Source organism: Schistosoma mansoni (assembly GCF_000237925.1).
Source record: "Schistosoma mansoni, WGS project CABG00000000 data, supercontig 0049, strain Puerto Rico, whole genome shotgun sequence".
In the NCBI taxonomy this organism is placed as follows: domain Eukaryota; kingdom Metazoa; phylum Platyhelminthes; class Trematoda; order Strigeidida; family Schistosomatidae; genus Schistosoma; species Schistosoma mansoni.
The window spans coordinates 1,589,332-1,610,889 of NW_017386028.1; the positions used below are offsets into that span (position 1 = coordinate 1,589,332).

The 21,558-nt window shown below is 35.4% G+C and overlaps 2 protein-coding genes across 2 annotated transcripts; both read left to right on the forward strand.

Annotated features, from left to right (window-relative positions):
* The first annotated feature begins 4,689 nt into the window (after positions 1 to 4,689).
* Positions 4,690 to 12,086, forward strand: Smp_051390 (hypothetical protein). Its single transcript, XM_018790627.1, has 6 exons — positions 4,690 to 4,731; positions 5,946 to 6,361; positions 6,395 to 6,530; positions 6,565 to 6,676; positions 6,708 to 6,840; positions 11,561 to 12,086. The coding sequence occupies exons 2-6, from the start codon at positions 5,977 to 5,979 to the stop codon at positions 11,866 to 11,868; spliced, it is 1,074 nt and encodes a 357-aa protein (XP_018646140.1). The 5' UTR covers positions 4,690 to 4,731; positions 5,946 to 5,976; the 3' UTR covers positions 11,869 to 12,086.
* A 4,379-nt stretch (positions 12,087 to 16,465) lies between these two features.
* Smp_114620 (dynein light chain, putative) lies at positions 16,466 to 16,666 on the forward strand (the record flags this gene model as incomplete). Its single annotated transcript, XM_018790628.1, has 1 exon — positions 16,466 to 16,666. The coding sequence occupies one exon, from the start codon at positions 16,466 to 16,468 to the stop codon at positions 16,664 to 16,666; it is 201 nt and encodes a 66-aa protein (XP_018646141.1).
* Between the last annotated feature and the right edge of the window lie 4,892 nt (positions 16,667 to 21,558).

Genomic DNA, 21,558 nt, shown 5'->3' on the forward strand with positions numbered 1-21,558 from the left:
AGCTTCTTGAGAGCTAGTCGGCACGCTTTCAAAAATACAGGTGGTCCTGTTGTCATGATATAGCGTGCAACATTGCTGGTCATACACGGTAATCCTTGTCGCTTTTGGTACAGACCAAGGTACTTATCGAGTATCTGTCGATAGAATGGGTTGATTATGTGCTTAACAATGACAGGATAATCTGCAACCTGAAAAGGAAGCTACAAAAACAGATAAGTTAGCACTTCTGTCTATTAACCTCCGTTTGCGCACGTTGATGAGTTAATTATGGTGTTGTAGCAGGTCTGTACCAATGATTGGCATAGAAATGTCTGCAAAACGAAAATCCAGTGAATGGGTTTGTGTAAACACACGTTAAGATAAACATATCTCTTACCACATGTGGCAGTCGGTTTTCCCTTTGCCGCCTGTAATTTGAAAACTGGTTCGTGCGGTCGGTAGTTAGAATTTTATGGAAGAACGCTAACTTCTGCTTCAGTGTCGATGGGGCAGCGAACTTTCACCATCATGTCAGTGATCTGTGACGGAAGACTACGTTCGCTGGCTACGGTTGCCGTTAATGCGTACCGGCCGGGAAGTTTTCTGAAAGGTTTTCCGTGTCAGAGGGTCTGGAGCTTGAGAAACTTAAGGGTTTTCTGCAAATGCCAGAGGACCTACCATGTTTGTTGTAGTACCTTTACCAAAAAGAAGCGTCTGTCTTCTGTGGTCTAGGGGCAGATCTTCGTGACAAGCTTTCCCGAGGAGTTCGGGATTGTCTACAATGATGATGAATATTAAGACGATGAGTAGGAGCGTGACAGAGGTGTGTGGCGCCATTTTTTTGTTGTTTGAAGCTTCCCTTTGAAAAAATAGACCTCGGCGTCGGGGCCCTGGTGATGCAGTCGATTCGTCTATGGCATTATTTTGAAACGAGACAAGGACTGCCTGCACTTGTTGGGGAAGCTTAGACAAGAAGAGCTGCCCTCATCAAAAGTCCGTTGATCGAAGACCTCTCCCATTCGTAGCAACATTTCTGTCCCTGAACCATGTCACAACTCGATGATGTGGAAGAGTTGGTCCAACCTTTGTCCGTTGGTTAGATCTTCACGCCTAAGAATAGTCATTTTTAGAGTTTATTAAGGTTCCGAAACATCACTAGTAGACATACTAAGTGTGACGTACCTGTTAAAACCGCGTGCTAGTGACTTCACTACTTCTAGGAATTGTGCACGTGATTCTGTCATGCCGTGCTAGTGGAAGTCAGCTTCTGAATAGCAGAACCAGTCTTCGACATTGTCGGGTTGGAATGTCATTAGCCGAAATGAGGGGGGCGAAAGATTCCTTACCTTAAATAACTTGGGAGTATGTTCTGCTACGATGAATATAAGGTATACCAATGAATGAAGAATAAATATCCGAAAATTTAAAACATCACAATATGCAAAATATAAAACAATTAAGAAATTATACATGATGTTCCAACATCTATAGCAGTCCAATCTGTACCCTGAATGAGGCCCTGCTAAGCAATCTCAACACTTTGTTACGAAGTGATCGATGTCTAATCCTACGGGACTTTAATGCACCCTTGGTGGACTGACGAAATCTGCTGACTGAATCGTCAGATAATTCCTTCGTACAGGAACTAGTTGATGTGGTTATCACATATGCCCTAGTGTAACATGTGAGAGAAGCACCTTGGTACGACCCGAGCTCTGCATCATCCTTACTAGATCTTATATTGACTCATTATGAGGATGACGTCGGAAACCTGGATTACATGCCACCCCTAGGCAAATTGACCATGCAGTCTTAACCTTTGAGTTCCATATAACTGTCGATCACGAGCACGCCTCAGCTCAATCCAGACCTAACGTCTGGAAAGCAAACATACCAGACATCATGAAATCAGCATCATCAGTAGATTGTACAATAAACCCAGAGTCCTCAATCGGAACGGCTTGGGACGTATTCCGGAATTTATACTTAAAAGTTACCGCCCCCCACATCCCTTGGACTACACCTAGAGGGCCGAGAAACTACCCACCGTGGTTCAGCAGGGAGGTTCGCATCCTTCTCCGTAAAAGAAGGAAAGTATGTGATAGATTTAGGTTGCTGGGGACTGACGAGGCAAAATCTCAGTATCAAAAAGCTCGGAATACCTGTGCCTCGACCCTCCGTAAGTCAATAAAGCTGTACGAAGAGAAAATCGTTAAGGAATTCATAGATTACCCTAAACTCTTGTATTCGTATATAAACCGAAGGACAAAAAGAAGAAGAAATGTTCTTTCACTTTGGGGAGACAGTACTGTCTCATCACTAGTGGAGGACGACTTTGGCAAAGCTCAAGTATTCTCTAAATACTTTAGCAATGTATATACCATAGAAACACACTACTCACCAGTCCATGAAAATCCCCCCCACACAAACACTGGACAGTGTGACCATTAAAGAATTCAATGTCTTTGGTTTGCTAATTAAGCCTGACATAGGCAAATCCACTGGACCCGATGAACTGCATCCTAGGTTACTAAATGAATTAGCTAACTTTGTTGCGAACCCTTTAAGTATATGTTTTAATCTATCCGTAACGCAGGATCGTCTGCCAAAAGACTGAAAGAAATCCATAGTAAGTCCTGTCTTCAAAACAGGTACAAAACCTAAGCCTGAGAATTACCCACCCATTGGCCTAACTAGTGTGGTTGTCAAAATCTTAGAAAAGATTATTCGGAAGGACCTGTTTAAGTATCTCGATGAAAACCGGATCCTCTCGGAGAAGCAGCATGGTTTTACAACGGGATACTCTTGTCTCACAAACTTATTAGTCGCTCGTAAAAGCTGGTGCTCTGTTAAGGACCAAAAGTTACTTGTAGACGTAACCTACATCGACTTCAGCATAGCTTTCGACAAAGTTCCGCATAACCGGCTGTTATATAAGCTAAGGAATGTCGGGATTGGAGGCAATCTATTGATGTGGATAAAAGACTTCCTAGTTGGGCGTCAACAAAGAGTACGGGTGAACTCCAAGTTGTCTAGCTGGGAAACTGTGCTTAGTGGAGTCCTCCAGGGTACAGTTTTGGGGCGTGTTATTCCTCCTGTACGTCAACGACCTCTCTCGTCTGCTATCGTCATCGGTCTTGCTCTATGCTGACGATGTCAAGATATGGAGAGCGATACAAAGTAAGGGTGATAGCTCAGAACTTCAAAATGACCTGGAGAGATTATCTGAATGGTCCCAAACCTGGCAATCGCCGATAAAAACCTCCAAGTGTATTGTGATGCATATTGGCCACCAGGGTACAGATACATACACGATGAATAACACTCAGCACACAATGACTTAGGAGTCATCGTTAGTCAAGACTTAAAGACTGCTGTGCAATAGCCGCAAAAGGTTTTAGAGCTTTATGGTCCATACGCAGGGCTTTTAGTCATCTCGACGCTAAAACATTTCTGACTTTGTATACAGTGTTCGTGTGTCCCAAACTTGAGTACTGCATACAATCAGCTAGCCCCTGCCTAAAAAAAGACAGTGAACTCTTGGAAAGGGTTCAGAGAACAGCAACTAGGCTGATTCCCGGAATAGCGAAGCTCCCGTATGGTACTAGACTGACCAAGCTAAACCTATTCCCGCTGTCATATCGAAGAATCAGAGGCGATTTGATTACAGTTTTCAAATTGCTTAGTGATAAATTTGCACCTGATATGCCCTCATTTTTCTTGTCTTCCAAGACAGAAAATTTACGAGGACACTCCAAAAAAGTTCATAAGCCCAGAACGAATTACTTGTCAGCTGACTACCAACTTTCCCATCGAATTATTAACGAGTGGAATTCATTACCTTAGCATGTGGTTGAGGCTCCATCCGTCGACTCCTTCAAAAGAAAGCTGGATCAGCTGAGAGACCATCATTGCCAGGACTAACACAGGCCATCAAGCCTCCTGTCCTTTCCAAACTGAAACTGAAACAAGAAACAGACTTACAGTTTACGAATAGGTGTACCAGATCACGTCGATCTCACCACTTAAGATGCCACAAGTACTCGGAGTTTGACAACGCCTGTACACGTAACACATTTATGTTCGAAGTGTTTCAACCCATTCGAATCAGAAGTGAGAAATGAAAAAATTCTAAGGTGTATTTGAAAGGCTCTCGATATGTCGAGAAGAGTTTGATCTATTCTGGTAAACAGTTGCAAGGGATGCGTAGCACAATATACCCACTCGTGATCTGGTGCGAATGTGTTACCAAGCGCCTTCAGTTAGGTTAGTCCAGCAAAACAGATGAGGTCAGTATCAAATGTCGGAAATGCAGAGAGCTATTTGTTTTAGGATTTTTTTCATGCTACAGCGGCGTCCATATCGCTTACATGATGAAATATATGTTTTTAGATCAAACCTATTTAAGGTTCACGACCATGAAAAAGGTATCTATCACAGATCAGAGCCAGTCTTGTGAAATTTTAGGATGTAATTACGCTTACCTTGGTGTGAAAATCTGTAAAAGGCGAATAATAAGCTTGGGCTAATCCACAGTTAACTATTCACTCGGAATAAAGTCAGAAAGAAAAGTAATCAACTGAACGTTAGGCTCAGGAAAGATTCTTCTGACCAAAAATGGTACTTCTGTCGCTTAAGGAAACAGCAAAATTTCAAAAAAAAAGAATCACGTTGAGGCTAAACTTTCCGTTCGTAAAGCGCGCTTGAGCAGTTTCAAGTAGCGAAACAGCGTCGAGTTTAGCTTCATTAGCCGTAAGGACCGTGACAGTTTTGATGAGAAATGTAATATGCAGTTCAGATGGTTGTTAAATACGATTGGTATAGTTATAATATAATAATACCTATGTGTAAGCTACGTTAATGTGTAAGTTGATGTGGAATATAAATATTTAAAAAATTCTCAAAAAGATTTAAATCTGAGAACCACTATTGGGAACATGACGGCGATAATATAGACTTTCCATAAAAGGTTGTTGTTAGCCTAGTAACATTTATAAATATCTAAAAAAGGTAATCCCAACTTAGAAGTGTCAAATAAATGTTGAATCTTATATGGTTTGCCTAAAAACAACACACTGATAGATGCGAACGGACGACTTAGGGCTATGTATGTATATTCTGTAAATACTTTGTAACTTCTCACAGTAAATATCCATTCCTTCTGCGTATTGCCTTCTTTACATCTGGTGTTCCTTTCAAGATCAAGGTGAAAGTGCCGGAGCAGTTTGAGGATAAGGACTTTGAGAACTACCTCAGGCAGTTTGAGGTGACAGCGAGGCTTGTCAGTGTGAGAGAGCTCATTAAGTATCGATGTAGAACGTTGTGTGTCATTCTACCTGGTAATCGTTCAAAATCAATGTTCTTTGAGCCATATTCTGTTTCATGATCTAGTGTATTTTTCGTTTACTCATCTAGTATTTACATGTATGTTAGCCACATTTATGTGATAAAAGCAGTGCTACATTTTTTCGAGAAAAGCTGGATCGTCCTGTGTACTTTATTTCATTTGGATAGATTTGTAACTATAGATTTGTAACTGTAGATTTGTGCGAAAAACACTTGATTTTCCAGTTAATCTATAACGTGAGAAGAGTTAACGCTTTTCACGCCTTTCAAATTATCCTCAAGCGTAGCCTCGGTATTATGTAAAAGTTGTATTGTTTTAAAGGTCTATCTGTATTTTTTACTTATTATAAACGACTGAATAGATTGTATAGGCAGTGTAATTCTGCATCTTGGTGTGAGTTTTAAACATTTAATTTTCCAAGCTCCTGAAAACCTACATCTTCATAAATAAAAGCATTAAAATATGTTTACCTTCTGTTTATTTGTCAATATTGAAGCAAATATACTTCCAAACTTTTCGCAAAATGATCTTGCTATTATCTTCATTTCCCAGTTTTGTATGTCCCATCTTGACTTTTGCGATTTTTATTGTAAGGTAGTTTGCTCATTTTCATTGCTAGTTTGTCATCGTGTTCTCGATTTCATTAATACATGTTCCTTTCAAAGTTGGCCCAAAAAGGGATGGAGCTTACCAAAATTGTCCAGTTGTTGGATGCTTATTGCTTACCACACTTGGCAGAGAAGTGGGATAATGTCGGTCTCCTAATAGAACCTTCTCTTCCACACCATGTGGACAGGATTTTTATCACAAATGATTTGACAGAACAAGTACTCGACGAGGCGATTTCTCAAAAATGTGGCCTGATCGTTTCATACCATCCACCAATTTTTTCTCCTCTTAAAAAGCTTACGCAACAGCATTGGAAAGAGCGTATAGTTATACGTTGTATAGAAAACAAAATTGGAGTATTTTCACCACACACCGGGCTTGATGCAAAACTTGGAGGTATCAACGATTGGCTTTTAGAACCATTAGGTAAATTCAAACTAACTTAATATTGTTCTATAGCTGTCAATCGAAGAGAAAGTTTATCTCGATCACCAATTACTCAAACTTTATCCAGGTTGACTGTTGTTATGAATGAAAATTTCGGAGACTTTGTCATATCCACAGGAGTAGGAGTGTGTGCAACTAATATTAAGAGGTAAGGCATTTTGTCATCACATTATCATAATCAGTAATGCTGGAATAACAGCTATTGTTACTTGTACCGAGTCCGATTTAAAACGTGTCGTAGATGTGACTGAGGAGTCTAAAATTTCAGTTGTTAGTATCGACACTATTCAGAAGGTATATGCACTACCAAAACAATATGTTGTAGACAAGTGAAGAAGGATGTGGAAGACTGGTCACTCTACAGTTCCCAGTTCATCTAAAAGCAGTTATCGCCGCCTACAAAAAGTTTCTGAACATGGGACATTTAACTGTAGCCCCAGGACTAGGTAAAACCCTCGGTAAGATAAGTGTTTGATCTAAATTTCTCTTAACTGCATTTTTGTAAACGTTTGTATAAAGTAATTGTCGAGGGCACTTTTAGTTATCCAACAACTGACTTGCGATGAAGAAGCCGGAATCGAGAAAATTAAAGTTTTCAGGTTTGATAGAAAGTAGGCTACTCCTTTTTTACTCTTTTTTGGGTTGTAATAAATCTGTACTTAGAAGTGCCATGAAAGTCAAATTTAGATATGCTGATTGTCTTTAATTCCATTGATTGAGGGGCCATATCGCAGTGCTTATTGTTGGATTTATATGGAGTGTCTTAATAGTTGTTTTTGCTTCAACACACCTCATGGGATGAAGTAATTTATTATTGACCCCACTACCCAGTCAGCTAAATTGTCTCTGTTTGAAAGGTCCACAATATGATTTAAGCTCAGAGTTCAGTTTGTTGACACTTATTAACTTGTGTCGCTTCTGGCGCTACCTACTTAATAGGATTTGATATAACAACGCATGATATAATGCTGTATCGAAGAATCAACTACTGGAAGATGTAAGAGTAACAATAGTTATATAAGATGAATACCACGTTTTGATATCATCTATAACAATTACAGCTGCATGAAAAATTTTAAGATAGTTTATTGACAGATGCATATGAGACTCAGATTCGCTTTCGACTAGAGCATCAACAAACATAAGTGTACGCATGATGTTTTCTTGATATTTGTCTCGATGTCTATCATGTAACCCGTTTAGCTGACGCAGTATATTAAAGACCAATAGTATATCACTTGTGCTCATTAAATTATCCTGAAGTCAATTCTACCTTCTTTGGTTTTGAGTATTAATTTCCATCTTCTTAATATGATCTAGTACTTGTGTTGTTACCGAATGAGACTGGCTATTATCACACGTCGATATCCTTTGTTCGGGCACAATTTTATCAATTTCGCAACACAAACATGAAAGCCTATTGTTACTATTGAAATTCTACCGTAGAAAAAAAACATACTATTCACCTATGTGTAAATAAAACTACTTTCTCTTTTATCATAATATTTAATCTCTGAACATATCTAGTTTCTATATATTTTATGAGTTCCTCCATGGGAGTTCGTGGAATACTCCTAAATAAATTTTATTGTTTCATTTATATTACTTTTATTTTTGTAAGTTATATTGAGTTAGACGGGGGTTTAAATACTCTACGTTATGTAGATAGAATGGACTATGACGATAGTACATTTAGATGATACTTAGAAAGACATGTTTATATAATTATTTAGTCATGTTATAACAGGTGGTAATGACAAGATATTTGGGGATCGGTTCTACTAAGACTTATACTTCCACGAAATCATATTTCAGTGTTTCCCAGTCTTTGGTACCAATATATTTTCAATGCACCTGTTCGCGTTACTCATTATTAGTAAGTAGTGTAAGACGTTTGTTAAGCGGATATTTGTCAGGTCTTAGTTCTTGATGGCCCTTCATCCTACGTTTTGTTTGTTCTTGAAACAAAAGTAGCCTTTATCAGTTCGAATATCCTAAGTTTTTCTTGTGGTATGTGAAATATGTTCATCAAGATATCGGACATCTTTTTTATAGGTTGTAAGTAGGTAACTGATGTGGGTAACTAATGCCCTGGTACGGCCGAGAGTGGGGAGAGTCTGCTCTCCCTCTCGAAATGCTCTCATATGGCCACTTGAATATATAGCCTCTGCCAGGGAAGTCCTACTCACTGCCTTCTCGTGGCGGGGGTGTTGTTCACAAAAGTGAGAGGACGAAAAGCGAATGTCCGTCGCTTTAACCGGGTTGGTGGATGTGGAGGATCCACCTAGGGGAGTTGGAAAACCCTGATTCCAAACCAATGGTGCACATGGGCTCCAGGATCCTGAAGGAACGAATGGCGTATGAACCAACTGTTGGTCACCGGCTACCATGGGACTGCATCTCCTTACGATCCTCCACTGCCTTGTGGACTAGACCTTTAGGTCAAAGGCTCCGGGTGTGGCCCCCTAAGAAAACCAACTGCTTCAGTCTGGGCACCTGGGCAGTATCACAGCCCTCACACAAATCGAATGAGATTTGTGAGGCGCATATTTATCTGGTTCCCCTTTGTACCAATATTTATGTGTTTAAATAAATAAATAAAATACAACTAATCTGTTCAATACTCATGTTCTGTCTCAGCTTTTTCTCCTCTTCACTATTATTTAATTTATAGTTTCAAAAGATTTTTTTATACTTTTTCCTGCTTGTGCATTGGTATTGTTTGGATTTTTCTTAGTCACATTCCATGGTTTTGTTTATAAAGAGCAAGTAAAAATCCTAATTGCTACTCATCGAGTCGTATTTGTAATTGATTTGTGATTGAATAATCAAACCTACCTTCTGATTACTTGAAGTACCCATTTATCCATAGGACACAAATTCTAATACAATGAAAGATAAAAAAGTTTAGACTGCTACTGGATCACTACTTATTTTTATTTTGAGCCATTCCGATAATTTTTCAAGCTACAGAGTTGCATTATCTTCAATAACTCAACCAGGGTTTGTGATGGTTTGTCAGATGCTAGTAATTTACGACTAACCTCCAGACCACGGCTCCATATCATAAACGGACCACCTCTCCTATCTGCTATTTAAAAAAAAACCTCAATGCCAATCTTCTCTATTCGTAAAAATCTGATTATTAGGTCAAAATATTGATAAACGAATGGTTTTCCCTACTGTAGTTCTCTATTTGGAAGGTGCCCTCATCTTTCGGAGTATACAATGGAAATATTAAAGCATAAACAAATAATAGCTAAACTTGTGAATTATGGTCGTACTAACTCAGTCGATTCATGTTTATAATCTTTGACATATAATTTACCTGGCCCAAATAGAACCATACACATATTTCCTGAGTGATTAGTTCAGTTTGCATATTATTCTCAATAGTACTGAAAGGGTACCACTGGTCTAAAGCCGACTTTTCCATGTCTCCAGGCTTCATCGACTGTTATAATTGTATTTGCTAATAAACGACCCAGCTATTCCTATTGCTTAGTATCTTATCCAATGACACTCAACAAGACCCCAAAATCAGAACACGTTGAACAGGAAAGAGATTGTATTCAAAATAATAATCGTAAGTGAACAGCAATCACTGGTTTGAATAACGTTCATATATTTATAGTATATACATAAGAAGCTTCTAGATTTTTCTCCAATAATTTGCCAGGGCTGATTGGTTTAGAACTAGCCAATCAGCGCGCAGCAACACTATCATGCATGAAACATGTTTTAATTCAATCTATGTCCCGCTAACATCGACCATTTCTTATTGTCTTAGGTAGGACATGACATATTATTTATTCATGTCATGTGGTTTGACCAACTGTCGTCTGATAGCTGTATAACTTTAGTGTTGATTCAATCCCAAGTTAATATTATCTAAGATTAATTTCGTACGTATTATTGAACTTAACACAGACAACGCGAAATTAAAAGTCATATTAAGTAACGATACATTTCATACACATGAATTTATCGGACCGCATAAAATATGAGGCGCTTGTAGATAGTGAGTACTGTTTAGTGTATAGTGTGTAATAAATAGGCTGATGTAAAGAATAATTGTGTAGAAAGCATGTAATATGACTTTGACTAGTTAGCCAACATCAGAAGATCGGTTGTGTGCCAGTTTTCAACTTTGTGTGTGCAATTCATGCTCTAAAACATTCATAGGACTTCAAAATTCTGTGTCTACTTCACATCTTTGCTGATGTTTTTAATGGAGTTTACGTATTTTAAATCTATCAGGTCAATATTTCTTAGTCCTAGGTCTAGTAGACTATTCTTCGTGAATTTACTTTTAATTATAATAAATATACTCATTGATTGTCATTTATTTAAGTGATAGATCATTGTTTGTGTCCATGCGACTCCAAGAGTGCAAATATAGATTTTGGCGGTCAGTGCGTTGTGAAAGATGCACAAGCGCATGTATTCTATCATTTCTGGTATTCATGCTCGAAAGTCTGTCATCCAATCATCTTTGATGTTGGACCTAGTACGAATGCTTATTAGTCCAAGCTACTGCACGTCATATTAGCACAGAGAACAAGTAAAGTAGAAATATACGAGCCAAATGATAGGAATGAATACCAGCTTCAGCTAATATTTAAGCATGCGAAATATAGCACAGAAGCAATAAATAAAATGAAAGAATGTGAAGTATGAAGTAACACTTAATATCAGCTACCATTAGACATCAGGATAGGTGGTAGTATCTTATTTGGGTTCAGCCGGTCAGCATTTTTTATGCAAGATTCTCTCCAAAGAGACGCAGTCGTGGACCTCATTGTTAACCCTCCTCTCTCATCCAAGCTTGAGACAGGAAATAATTTTAGAAAGGTTGTAAGCAAAGTTTAAGTTCAGCTATTGAATGTTATTTTCAACTATGTTAATAGCACTAAAGGTCATAATTCTAAAATGACCTTTATTTTTTTCATTTTATTTTCAAGGCTAGCATCTGTTAATGTATATAACTTGTTGTTATCAGGTTTTTTGAAATTACGGATTGAATACTTAAGTTATTTCAATCACTTTCACAAGGATTTATTTTTATTATTTCATGTTCTTTAACGTCCTAGAAATTCTGCTTTAGCCTCCTGGTATTTTGTTAACTGTCAATCACAACACTTATTTACCATAGTTTTTTTCTTTATTATTCAATAGACTGTCCAATTAAAACAGTTGCTGTTTGTGCTGGTTCCGGTGGGTCGCTTTTATGCCAAACACCAGCCTCATTTGCTGCCGATTTATTTATCACTGGAGAATTATCTCATCACGACCGTCTTGAGGCTGTTTCTCGTGGTATTTCTATTATTTTAGCTGGGCATTCTGTTACGGAAAGAGGATTTTTCAAGGAAAGATTTATCCCAGACTTTCGTCATCTTCTATCAACTGTACATAATGCCGGTGAAATCCCACATGTGGAATTGTTATTATCCGAGGCAGATCATGAACCAGGTTTTGTTGTTTAACAAATCGTTGTTATATTTGTGCGATTTTGTAGTATTCGATGTGTTACAACAGATATTTTTAATGGTTTCACAGTTTTTTCCCATTTCTTTAATACTGGATATTATTATTGATCGACTACCAACTTGTATAATAAACCATAGCTATTATTCCGTTTGTTCTCAAATTTCAAATAATTGTTCCTTTGCTCATCCAGTGTCAGAGTTACTAATTTACGACAATTTTTTTCCTCTCCTTTGTACGAAAGTGATTTAAATGTATACAGATATATTTGTCTTATGTATCTGCTCTCTTGTTTCTAAACACCGAAAACATTAGTTCTGAACTATGTTTCAATAACTGTCATAAAACGACGATTTCTTGATCCCCTCTATTATGTGAATTTCCAACATACACAAAATAATATACTGAGTAGATGAAGTAAACGTCACTGATAATTATGGAAAGTTAATTAGTCTACAACATATATTCTATCAAAATCGTTTTTTAACTATTTGAGTAGTTAGCAGTAGCTATTATGACAGGATGTCCATCAGTTGTACCCTGGTTTTTAACAGTTCGTCAACTAAAGTCAGTCTTTAACGAAAAATATCTCTAAAGCTAATCATATATAGCTAGGTGTTGGTCAGTATAAACTGCTTAATTGGTCGAAACGATTTACTGAGCATTAGTTTTCAATTTATACATATGAATCACCATTAAATTATTTCAGTTTTACCTAAAAGATTCAAAATGTGGCTATTGTTAGTGGGAAGATGAGTTTTTATAGAAGCTGTGTCCTTTTCGGAAAAGTTTGAAATCTTTGTTCGAAATTAAGAAAACGAATTAATATCTCTTATCTCAACCCAAATCAAAGTATAAAATTGTGTTATTCACGAATTATATAGTTTAGTAGGTTGGATGAAAGCTGGAGGTGGCTAAACAAAGATTTGACATCAATCCGTTTAGACACTAACTATTGAACGGAGCCATACAGATAGATGCGGACTATTTGGTCGATGTCCGCGTAATTATCGCAACCAGCGGTTAGACTTTGGGTGACACGGCTCAAAGACGTTCACAGTGGTGGAGGTGCACTTACAATTAGTCTTCCCTTAGATCGAGAGGTTCTAAATTATCTTTTAAATTTTCTTCGTCCGACTAATCCATATTTCCTCAAATTCTATCGGCTATGCCTAATCTTTTCTATCGTCACTAAACCTGTTGCAACCTACACTACTCTGGGATTTGTTCTGACAGTTTAATCTCGCTGTGATAATCTGAACCGATATACATATGTGTCAGGTTTCACGCTGCGTATGACTGACTCACTGAGTTAGTTTAGTTATAGATTTGCGACCAACGTTATTGACAATAGCTTAAGGTAAAATTTTGCAATTTTGGATACATATAATGTTAATGATTAAATATGTACTGAAGAAGTAAAGGTTTAAAAGTATTCCAAAATTCTTCAATTTTAATTAATCGACTCTATGGTTAATAGAATTCTAATAAATGTTCTTTTGGCTAATACACAAAATCTGTGTGAAAATAACTTAACATGTAAACGTGATGATTGATATACTCTTAACCAAATAACATTTTCATTGAAATATATGTTAAGTTAGATTATAGATTCTTCTTATTTCATGTCATTAAATGCGAATAAGATTATAATCATATGACATTAAGTACTTTTGATGCAGTACTCTCTATATAGTAAAATGATCGATTTGATAAATATATACATCTGTCGTGAAAATCTTGTCTGATTAGACATGTGATTGTGTTCAGATTAAACTGACGTTAGAAAAAGATGGTAGCTTAACCAAAGCATTACATAAATACAGTAATTTGTTTATCAGGATATGTGGGATTTATAGTGTCTACTAATCTGTAATTAAAGGTACTAGTTGATATTTCTGGGATCGACCACAATAAGGTAGGTAAATCCATTGTTTAACCCTAGTTTTGTCTTGTTCGTATCTGTAATGGGATTACTGTCCTTATTTTTATACTAATTTTATTCTCTTTTCATCGAAAACTCCGAGATTTTATCTTGGTATACTTTTTTGTTGTAATCTCGTATATGTGTGTTCATGCTTAATCAGCTTCATATTTCTTCTAAAGAAAATTCTTGTAAACGTTAATCGACTTACTGTTTGCAATTTGTGTCTTTAAAAGCTGTCTAAATATCCTATTCATTAGATACTATGCAGCTAGCTACATGAAGTTAATAAATTTCTAAAAACTGTCTTTCATAGTTTAAAGAAAGAATGAGAAAAGACAGTTCGAAGTTTTATGCTTGCCTATTTATTAAACATAAGAAAAACCTGATTTGAGTAAAGTTTTTCGAATGATTTATCCAATTTATTTCAGTTTCTGACATAGTTTGCATCATTGAGTCAGTTATACTCATCTTAGAACCTGAGAGATATGTGCATTGGCTCAAGTTGCTACACCACATCAGCACAGCGAGATGAAATTATCAAAATAAGTCCCGCATTGGTGAAAGTAGTAATAGTATCAGTGTTAGAAGCAAAGCCTAAGTATTGGTAATATACTTTGGGAATAAAAAGTGAATTTGCAGACAAAATATAAGAATTTTAAAACTTGAGACCGAAGGGAAGACAAAGAGTAGGTACGCTTGCTCCATTGGGATTGATTTCGAGTCATACAAATCATCATCTCCGAAAATTTGTTACAATAATTTTGTGGAAGCCGACCAAATAGTCTGCACCTAAATACACAGCCCAGCCCAACAGTTAAGAACTCCATGGGCTAATGCAAAGTATTGTTTTGACTGCTCTAGATTTCTTCCAACCAACTACACCAGATAACATTACTCATCAAGGTAGGTGGTAGTTGAACACACGTAATACATGTCTCAACCACCTCAGTTGACGAAGATGCATGACCTCATCACCCGATTCGCTATCTTTGCGTAGTGCCCTGTTTCTAACCCCAAAATTGATCGATCGATTGCCTCGGCGTACGCTAGCAGTACTTCAAAAACATATACAACAGGATACTAGTAACCTACAAATATCCTTTACTTTCAAAAACCATGGTTCACAACATTGAAGTATTTCATAGCAGACTGTTATGCAATTAATCCCTCCTTTGCCTTCAGGCGGACATCTCATCCTTTCCATAGGTGACTCAAGTTAGCTAAATCCAACTGAGTTTTCTGAATCTATACGTGAATTTCGTCAAACATCATCCCACCAGAGCTGGTGAGACTTCAGAAATAAATGAATTGGTCAATATGCTTCACTAATTTAGTTATTATTATTATTATTATTTCTAGCGTTAATATCGACTAGTCCTGAAAGAACAATTCGCATTTAGACGGAGAGTCGCATCATAAACATATTTACGCTGTTGTCATGAAACTACACTTCGTCAACGTCTTTACCAAACAAGACTATGTCACCTGTGCACTAAACATCGACAATTGAATCTTCTAGTCGGAAATCAATTCGTGAAAAGTTGGACGTAGGGTATTTGCGTGTATATTGACTACATATAATCAAAGCCAATAAGATATATGCTGCCAAACTGATTCTTCGTATTCACTACTTTGATCATCGATATGGCCTAATATTTTATGTAATAGACCAAAATAATTCGTTTTAGTTGTCAATGATGATCTAACTAAGATCAACAGTATAAACCGTGAAAATCTAAAAATCTCCACAAAACCTCCTCACTGATTCTGAATTTCTAAATGCTATTTAGGCACATATATAATCATTATCAGAAGGGGGTTTTGTGGAGGTTTTATTAATTTTATACAGTTGAAATCATGAGTCAATTGACTGGCTCCATGAAGTATTTCCTGGAGTTCTAGTGAGAAGCAGTAACCAGTCGAGTTCAACCAGGTCTGTTTGGAGATATCAACTCACTGAAGACATTGGTAAATGGTTGCTCAATTTCATATATATATATATATATATATATATATATATATATATATATAATCAGTTTGAAGGTGATTAATTTTCACTTATTTTTATTTATTACTTACAGTATAATTAAGTCGTCGAAATTCAGAAAATCAATTTCACCTTCTACCATACGATTGAAAATTATTATCTCTATAAAGAATGATTTATTCGTTTGAATTAATGTGTCTGTCTAATCAACCAATTTATAAACTTTAACACCATTAGTTATTGTTGGGTCATTCATTACTTATAATTATTACAGCATTCAATAAAATTTTGTTACTAACTATTCTACAAAACTATTTTACTAATAATTAAAATCATTATTGAAAGATATAACTCAAATCTTATTGGTTGAAGTTGTTCTAAAGGAATAGACATTCGATGTATGATAAACTTAATAAGTTACTCAATATATATATATATATTGAATAATGAACTATTAGTTTTAATGCATTACTCTTATTAGCGAACGAAGTTAAACTTATACACATACATACTAATTGGTTAGTTGTATCTACCTGTCTATCTATTTACTTATATCTATCTATCTATCTATCCATTATTCAACATATCCACGTGCCCCGCTTAAATTATTTTTAAATCAAAAAAAAAAAAAATTTGTGTAAAGTATTCATTTAAAATTGAATTATTTAATTGGAATTAAATTATGAGTGGTCATCAAGAAAGCGCAAAAATTAAATCAACTGATATGCCAGAATCAATGCAATGTATAGCGGTTGATTGTTGTGCAGCAGCATGTGAACGTTTTAAAGATGATAGAGATATAGCTAAATATATTAAACAAGAATTTGATAAACGTTATGGTGGAACATGGCAATGTATAGTTGGAAAACGTTTTGGTTGGTAAGATTCGATATGTATATAAACATATTATTATTATGATGATGATATTCTAAGATGATTATGTTTACTTTAGTTGGTTAATACACATTATTAATGTGGATGATTGTACTGTTTATGCAATTTAGTTGCGTTTGTGTACGTGACGAATTGTTTCCATTAATGTTATGTAAACAATTAGTATAAATCCTTACGTGGTAAGATATGTATTTCACTTTCGTTGAAGCATCTCTATTAGTTCTCATCATTTATTATTTCAGAGATTCAGATCTAAAAGGTGTATGTTAAATAGTGAGTACATTAAGGTTTTGAAGATCTCAAAAATTGGTTTTCAATATTATTGATATATAGGTTAAGTAGAGAAACTTCTAAATGTAATGTAATACAAAATAAATTATTACAACTCTACAAAGAGAAGTAAGATAGTTTTCTAAGCATAATATCTAATAAGAACAGTGCCTATGACAATAAAAAGCAATCAGATTTTTGGTAGTTAATTTATTGTAGCATGAAAGGAATTACGTTTGTTTGAAACCTTGTTTCTCATCCATTTTTGGGTCTCAGTCTGAGATTATAAAACTGAACATTTTACATCCTATTAACCTGTTTATGGGAATAGGTCATACAAGTTAATTAGTTATTATCAAGTAATTTATTTCTAATTGAATTCCTTTGATGAGTTTCTTAATGTATCTATCATTCACTGAATACCTGTTGCGATAGTACAGTAAGATTTCACATTACAAACTCCTACCATTCCTAAAAATTAGATACCAACCAGTACCTTGGTCATTAAGTAACATTGAATAGTGACCCACAGTGCAATATAGAACTCGTGTTTGTGACTAAGTGGCAATATTGAGTCAATCTGAGTAGGATGCACATATCCCAGAAGAGATTGGTCAATTTCAATAACACGTAGATTCAAACTCCCGCTTTGGTTATTTTCTAAAAATCAATTATCATCCAAAGTAATTTGGTGGCTTGCGGTTTACTTATTATTATTTCACTATAATAATGTTTCTCACCAAATGTACAAAGCACTGGTACTTTCCAGTAAACGACGAAAAAACTGGTCTGAATAGATTGAAATAGAAATAATAACGTATAGAAAAATATCATCCACATTGATACACTTAACATTAACTAATGAGACTATATCGTCTACGAAGTAACAATGATTCCGTAGGCGTTAGGAGAGGACTACACATTAGAATTTGAACGAAATAATCAACAAATTCTTTAATAAGTACAATCAATCGATAACAATTGTTTATAGTCAGTTGGTTTTGGTAAATTTACTTTCTATGGTCTGAATACCTTAATTGTATAGGCTTCATTATCTTTCTTCCTGAACTACAAATTTTCGCCTTCACATCTAAAGCAAATATGATGATATTCTTGATATTTGCATCCTGAACTGACATTATCCAATGAGTCATGGATTAACGAGAGATACTGTACAATCGTTTCGTTTAAGATAATGATTCCGTACCATTACAAACCTATAACACCCCAGGAGACTGAACCTAGAACCTCCAGGATTTTATGCGAGTACTTATTAATCCATATTTATAATCTTAGGTAATTCATAATTTAGCACGATTTTTTAAACTTGTACTTAATCATATTAGTATAATTGTAATCAATAATTGTAAACTTATATGATTAAGGTTCTCTGCTGGGGGATTGTGTATTCCTAAGAGTTTTCAGTTTTATTCATTTTCATGATTCCATTAGGGTGAATTATTCACTTAATCCAGCTATCTCGATATTTTAATTCTTATTTATTCGTTATAGTCGTAAAAGTAATTATTGTGACTGGGTATGGGTGTATTTATTTATATCAGTTTAATTGGTTTTATCATATTTGAATTTTGGAACCATATAAACGAAGATATCTGTTTCGCGCGCATGTGTGTTTTTGTGTGTATATGTATGTACAGTGAATTGTGTAAGAATTTACATGACCTGCATATCTTTATGTTTATCTAAGTGCACTACAAGAGGCTAGATTTAAAGGGAATCATGTTATACTGATCAGTTTTTATTATGTTACGAAGCTAAATAAACGGATTTTGTATGTATATAAGATAGTGCGTTCCTAGTGGAGTATCGTAGTTAATCGTATATTTTCATTTATTTATAACGAGCATATGTCGCTTTATAGTTTCGTAAAACTTCAGAAATTCTAATTTCTATTCATCCGGTCATGACACGTATCATAACTTTATTACTATTAACAGTCTACCCAATGCTCGGTTTATTCGAAATTATCAAGTCAAACGGTGATAACGATACTTATAAGCAAAGTATAAGTTTGTGACTGGTGAATGAATACAAGAGATTTTAGAGGCATTGAATTTCATTGTTGAATAGTGAATATTCTTCATTTGTTTGGTGTGGACGTCCAAAACTGGTGAACAATATCCTCAACAAACATATTGAAAATAGTCTGAACAATTGTAGCCAATATGTTGAAATAATCCCCCATTACTTGTCTGAATAACCTTCAGATGTCTTGCAACCCGCATCTGAAACTTTAAATACATTTGTGTTTTGTTAAGATTTTAATCTTGTGTTAAATATGTTACAGTTTAGATATTCGAATAGTAGTTGGTAAAACGAAAACTTCCAATACTGTCTGATTATTACGTATAATGTCTTTTAGTTCTTAATGTTTATTAAACACCTTGAACCAACTACATTTTATCCTGTAGACAAGTCATTTTCAAAAACCGACAGATTGAAAACTTATATTTCATAGTGTTCGACCGACAATGAAGTCTTAACAATATCAAGGTGCCAATTAGTGCGAAGATCAATATATGTGTTAATTTAAATGAGAGTGGTTTGAAGTAAATGTTTATATTATCAAATCATAGCCCCATCAATTATTTTCTCCTGCAGATGCTTAATTCTACAAAGAAGCTTTCAGATGGAGATTTTGGTTTCTTATAGTCCATTGCTAAAAAAGTGCCGAGAATACATCAAAATCCAGTTAACATCAATAATTCATAAGAAAATTTCTTATTTGGTCGATGAAAATTGTAACTTCTTTCATGAATGACTAGCAAAATAATGAAATGCCTAAATTTACATAAGAAGTAACTCGGTATTCAACTAATTAAGTGAATAATTTTAGTGAATTACTTATCATTAGATATTAGTCAATGAAGTCAAGATTAGAAAGATTACATGGAAAAGAAATAAGCATTTTAGTGATAGGAAAATTTAGGTTTTCGACACTAAAGTTTCAAGACTTAAGGGTAACAAATGATGAATTTGTCTTTTGATTGATTTTAAATGTTGGGAATCTCTTAATATATATGAAAGAACTTAGAGAGTGAGTGGGAAGATTATTTTCGCGAGACACACTTTGTACATACACAACTATATCACAAAAGTTTTTAGCCGTCAAAGTTTTGTGTTTTTGCTTCTTTTTCGAAAGATTTTTCAATATTCTGTAGGATTTTCTAAGACTCTGTGACCAGATGTAAGGTAGGACTGTTGAGAAACTGGAAAATACTTTTTGTGAACATTATTGTGTGATGCTATTAACAGTTGTAATCAACCACCTTCTAAAAGTGGCTTATATACTTGATTGTACATATACAAATGAAGTCCTCTATCTGCAATAAGATGAAGCTTAAATACCGACCTCCATGTCTACCATGAGATCTGAAAATTTTTTAATTCAGCCTTGGAAAAGAATAATATCTTATTCTTTTAAAAATTCATATGATGCGAAAGTGATTACGGGTTTTTGATTTAAACCAACTATTGAACTTGAACTGGCAAACATGTCACTCTTTGAATTGCTTTTACATGCCTCTTTGACTGTTTTCCGTTTATTAGGTTTCCCAATTTCGCTTAGAAAAGTCATACTTCTACATCAGTTAGGTAAACGTGGCACATACGTGAATCTGTTTAATTTTCCAGATCACATCAATACAGAGACATGATGTTATCAAAACAAACACCAGAGTAGTTCACGTAATAGTAGTGTGATAAATGAAGACTTGGGTAGGGTAAATCAATTTACATGTCAGAGGCAAATTTGTAAGTAATTTAAGAAACTGTGACCAGTTCACCTCTAGTCCTTCTGTATGACAAAGAAGGTCAATTTAATCATACCAGACTCTCGCCATACTACAGCTAATAATAATAATAATAATAATTTATTCTCAAATAACAGATTGTTACATGAGGCATGCCGGTTTACAGGCAAGATCAAATTGTTGAAGAAGTTACAATTTCCACAGTTGAAAATTACTCAGCTGGGTTGATATTTCATAAGATATGAATGTAAATGGATTTCGTAAGAAACATGTCAATATTGTAGTGGCCTAAATCTGATTCTGTCTATACTCGTATATAATAAATGACTTTATTCCGCGTTGGTGAACAACGGAGTTAAATAAGTCAAATACGAGAATGGAATTAGGATACATATATTTTCTACAGTCATTGATTTGGCCAGAGAATCAGAGTGATGAAGCGAACGAAGCAAAAATCATGCGCAATGGAGATGGCTGGGAAGCCAACTCACTATGAGCAAGCATTAATCAACATTTATAGTCAGACGAAAATGAATGACAGACATGCGATGAATAAGGTACGAAATGTGCATACACATGCGCTCATATAAAAAATATAGTCAAGGTCAATAAGCGAATAATTAACAAGATCAAAATATGACTCATAACATTATAGGTGAATTGGCTTGTCCAGAAACTAGAATAAACTATGTAGGTGTAATATAGTACACGACGTTACACTACTCCCCACATAGCTCCCCCCAGAGTTTCTGGAGGAAACACTGGTATGCAAAATAAACAAGGGAGAGGAGGTGTATATGCGTAGATCGCGGTTCAGCAGGAATGCCGAGACCGATAT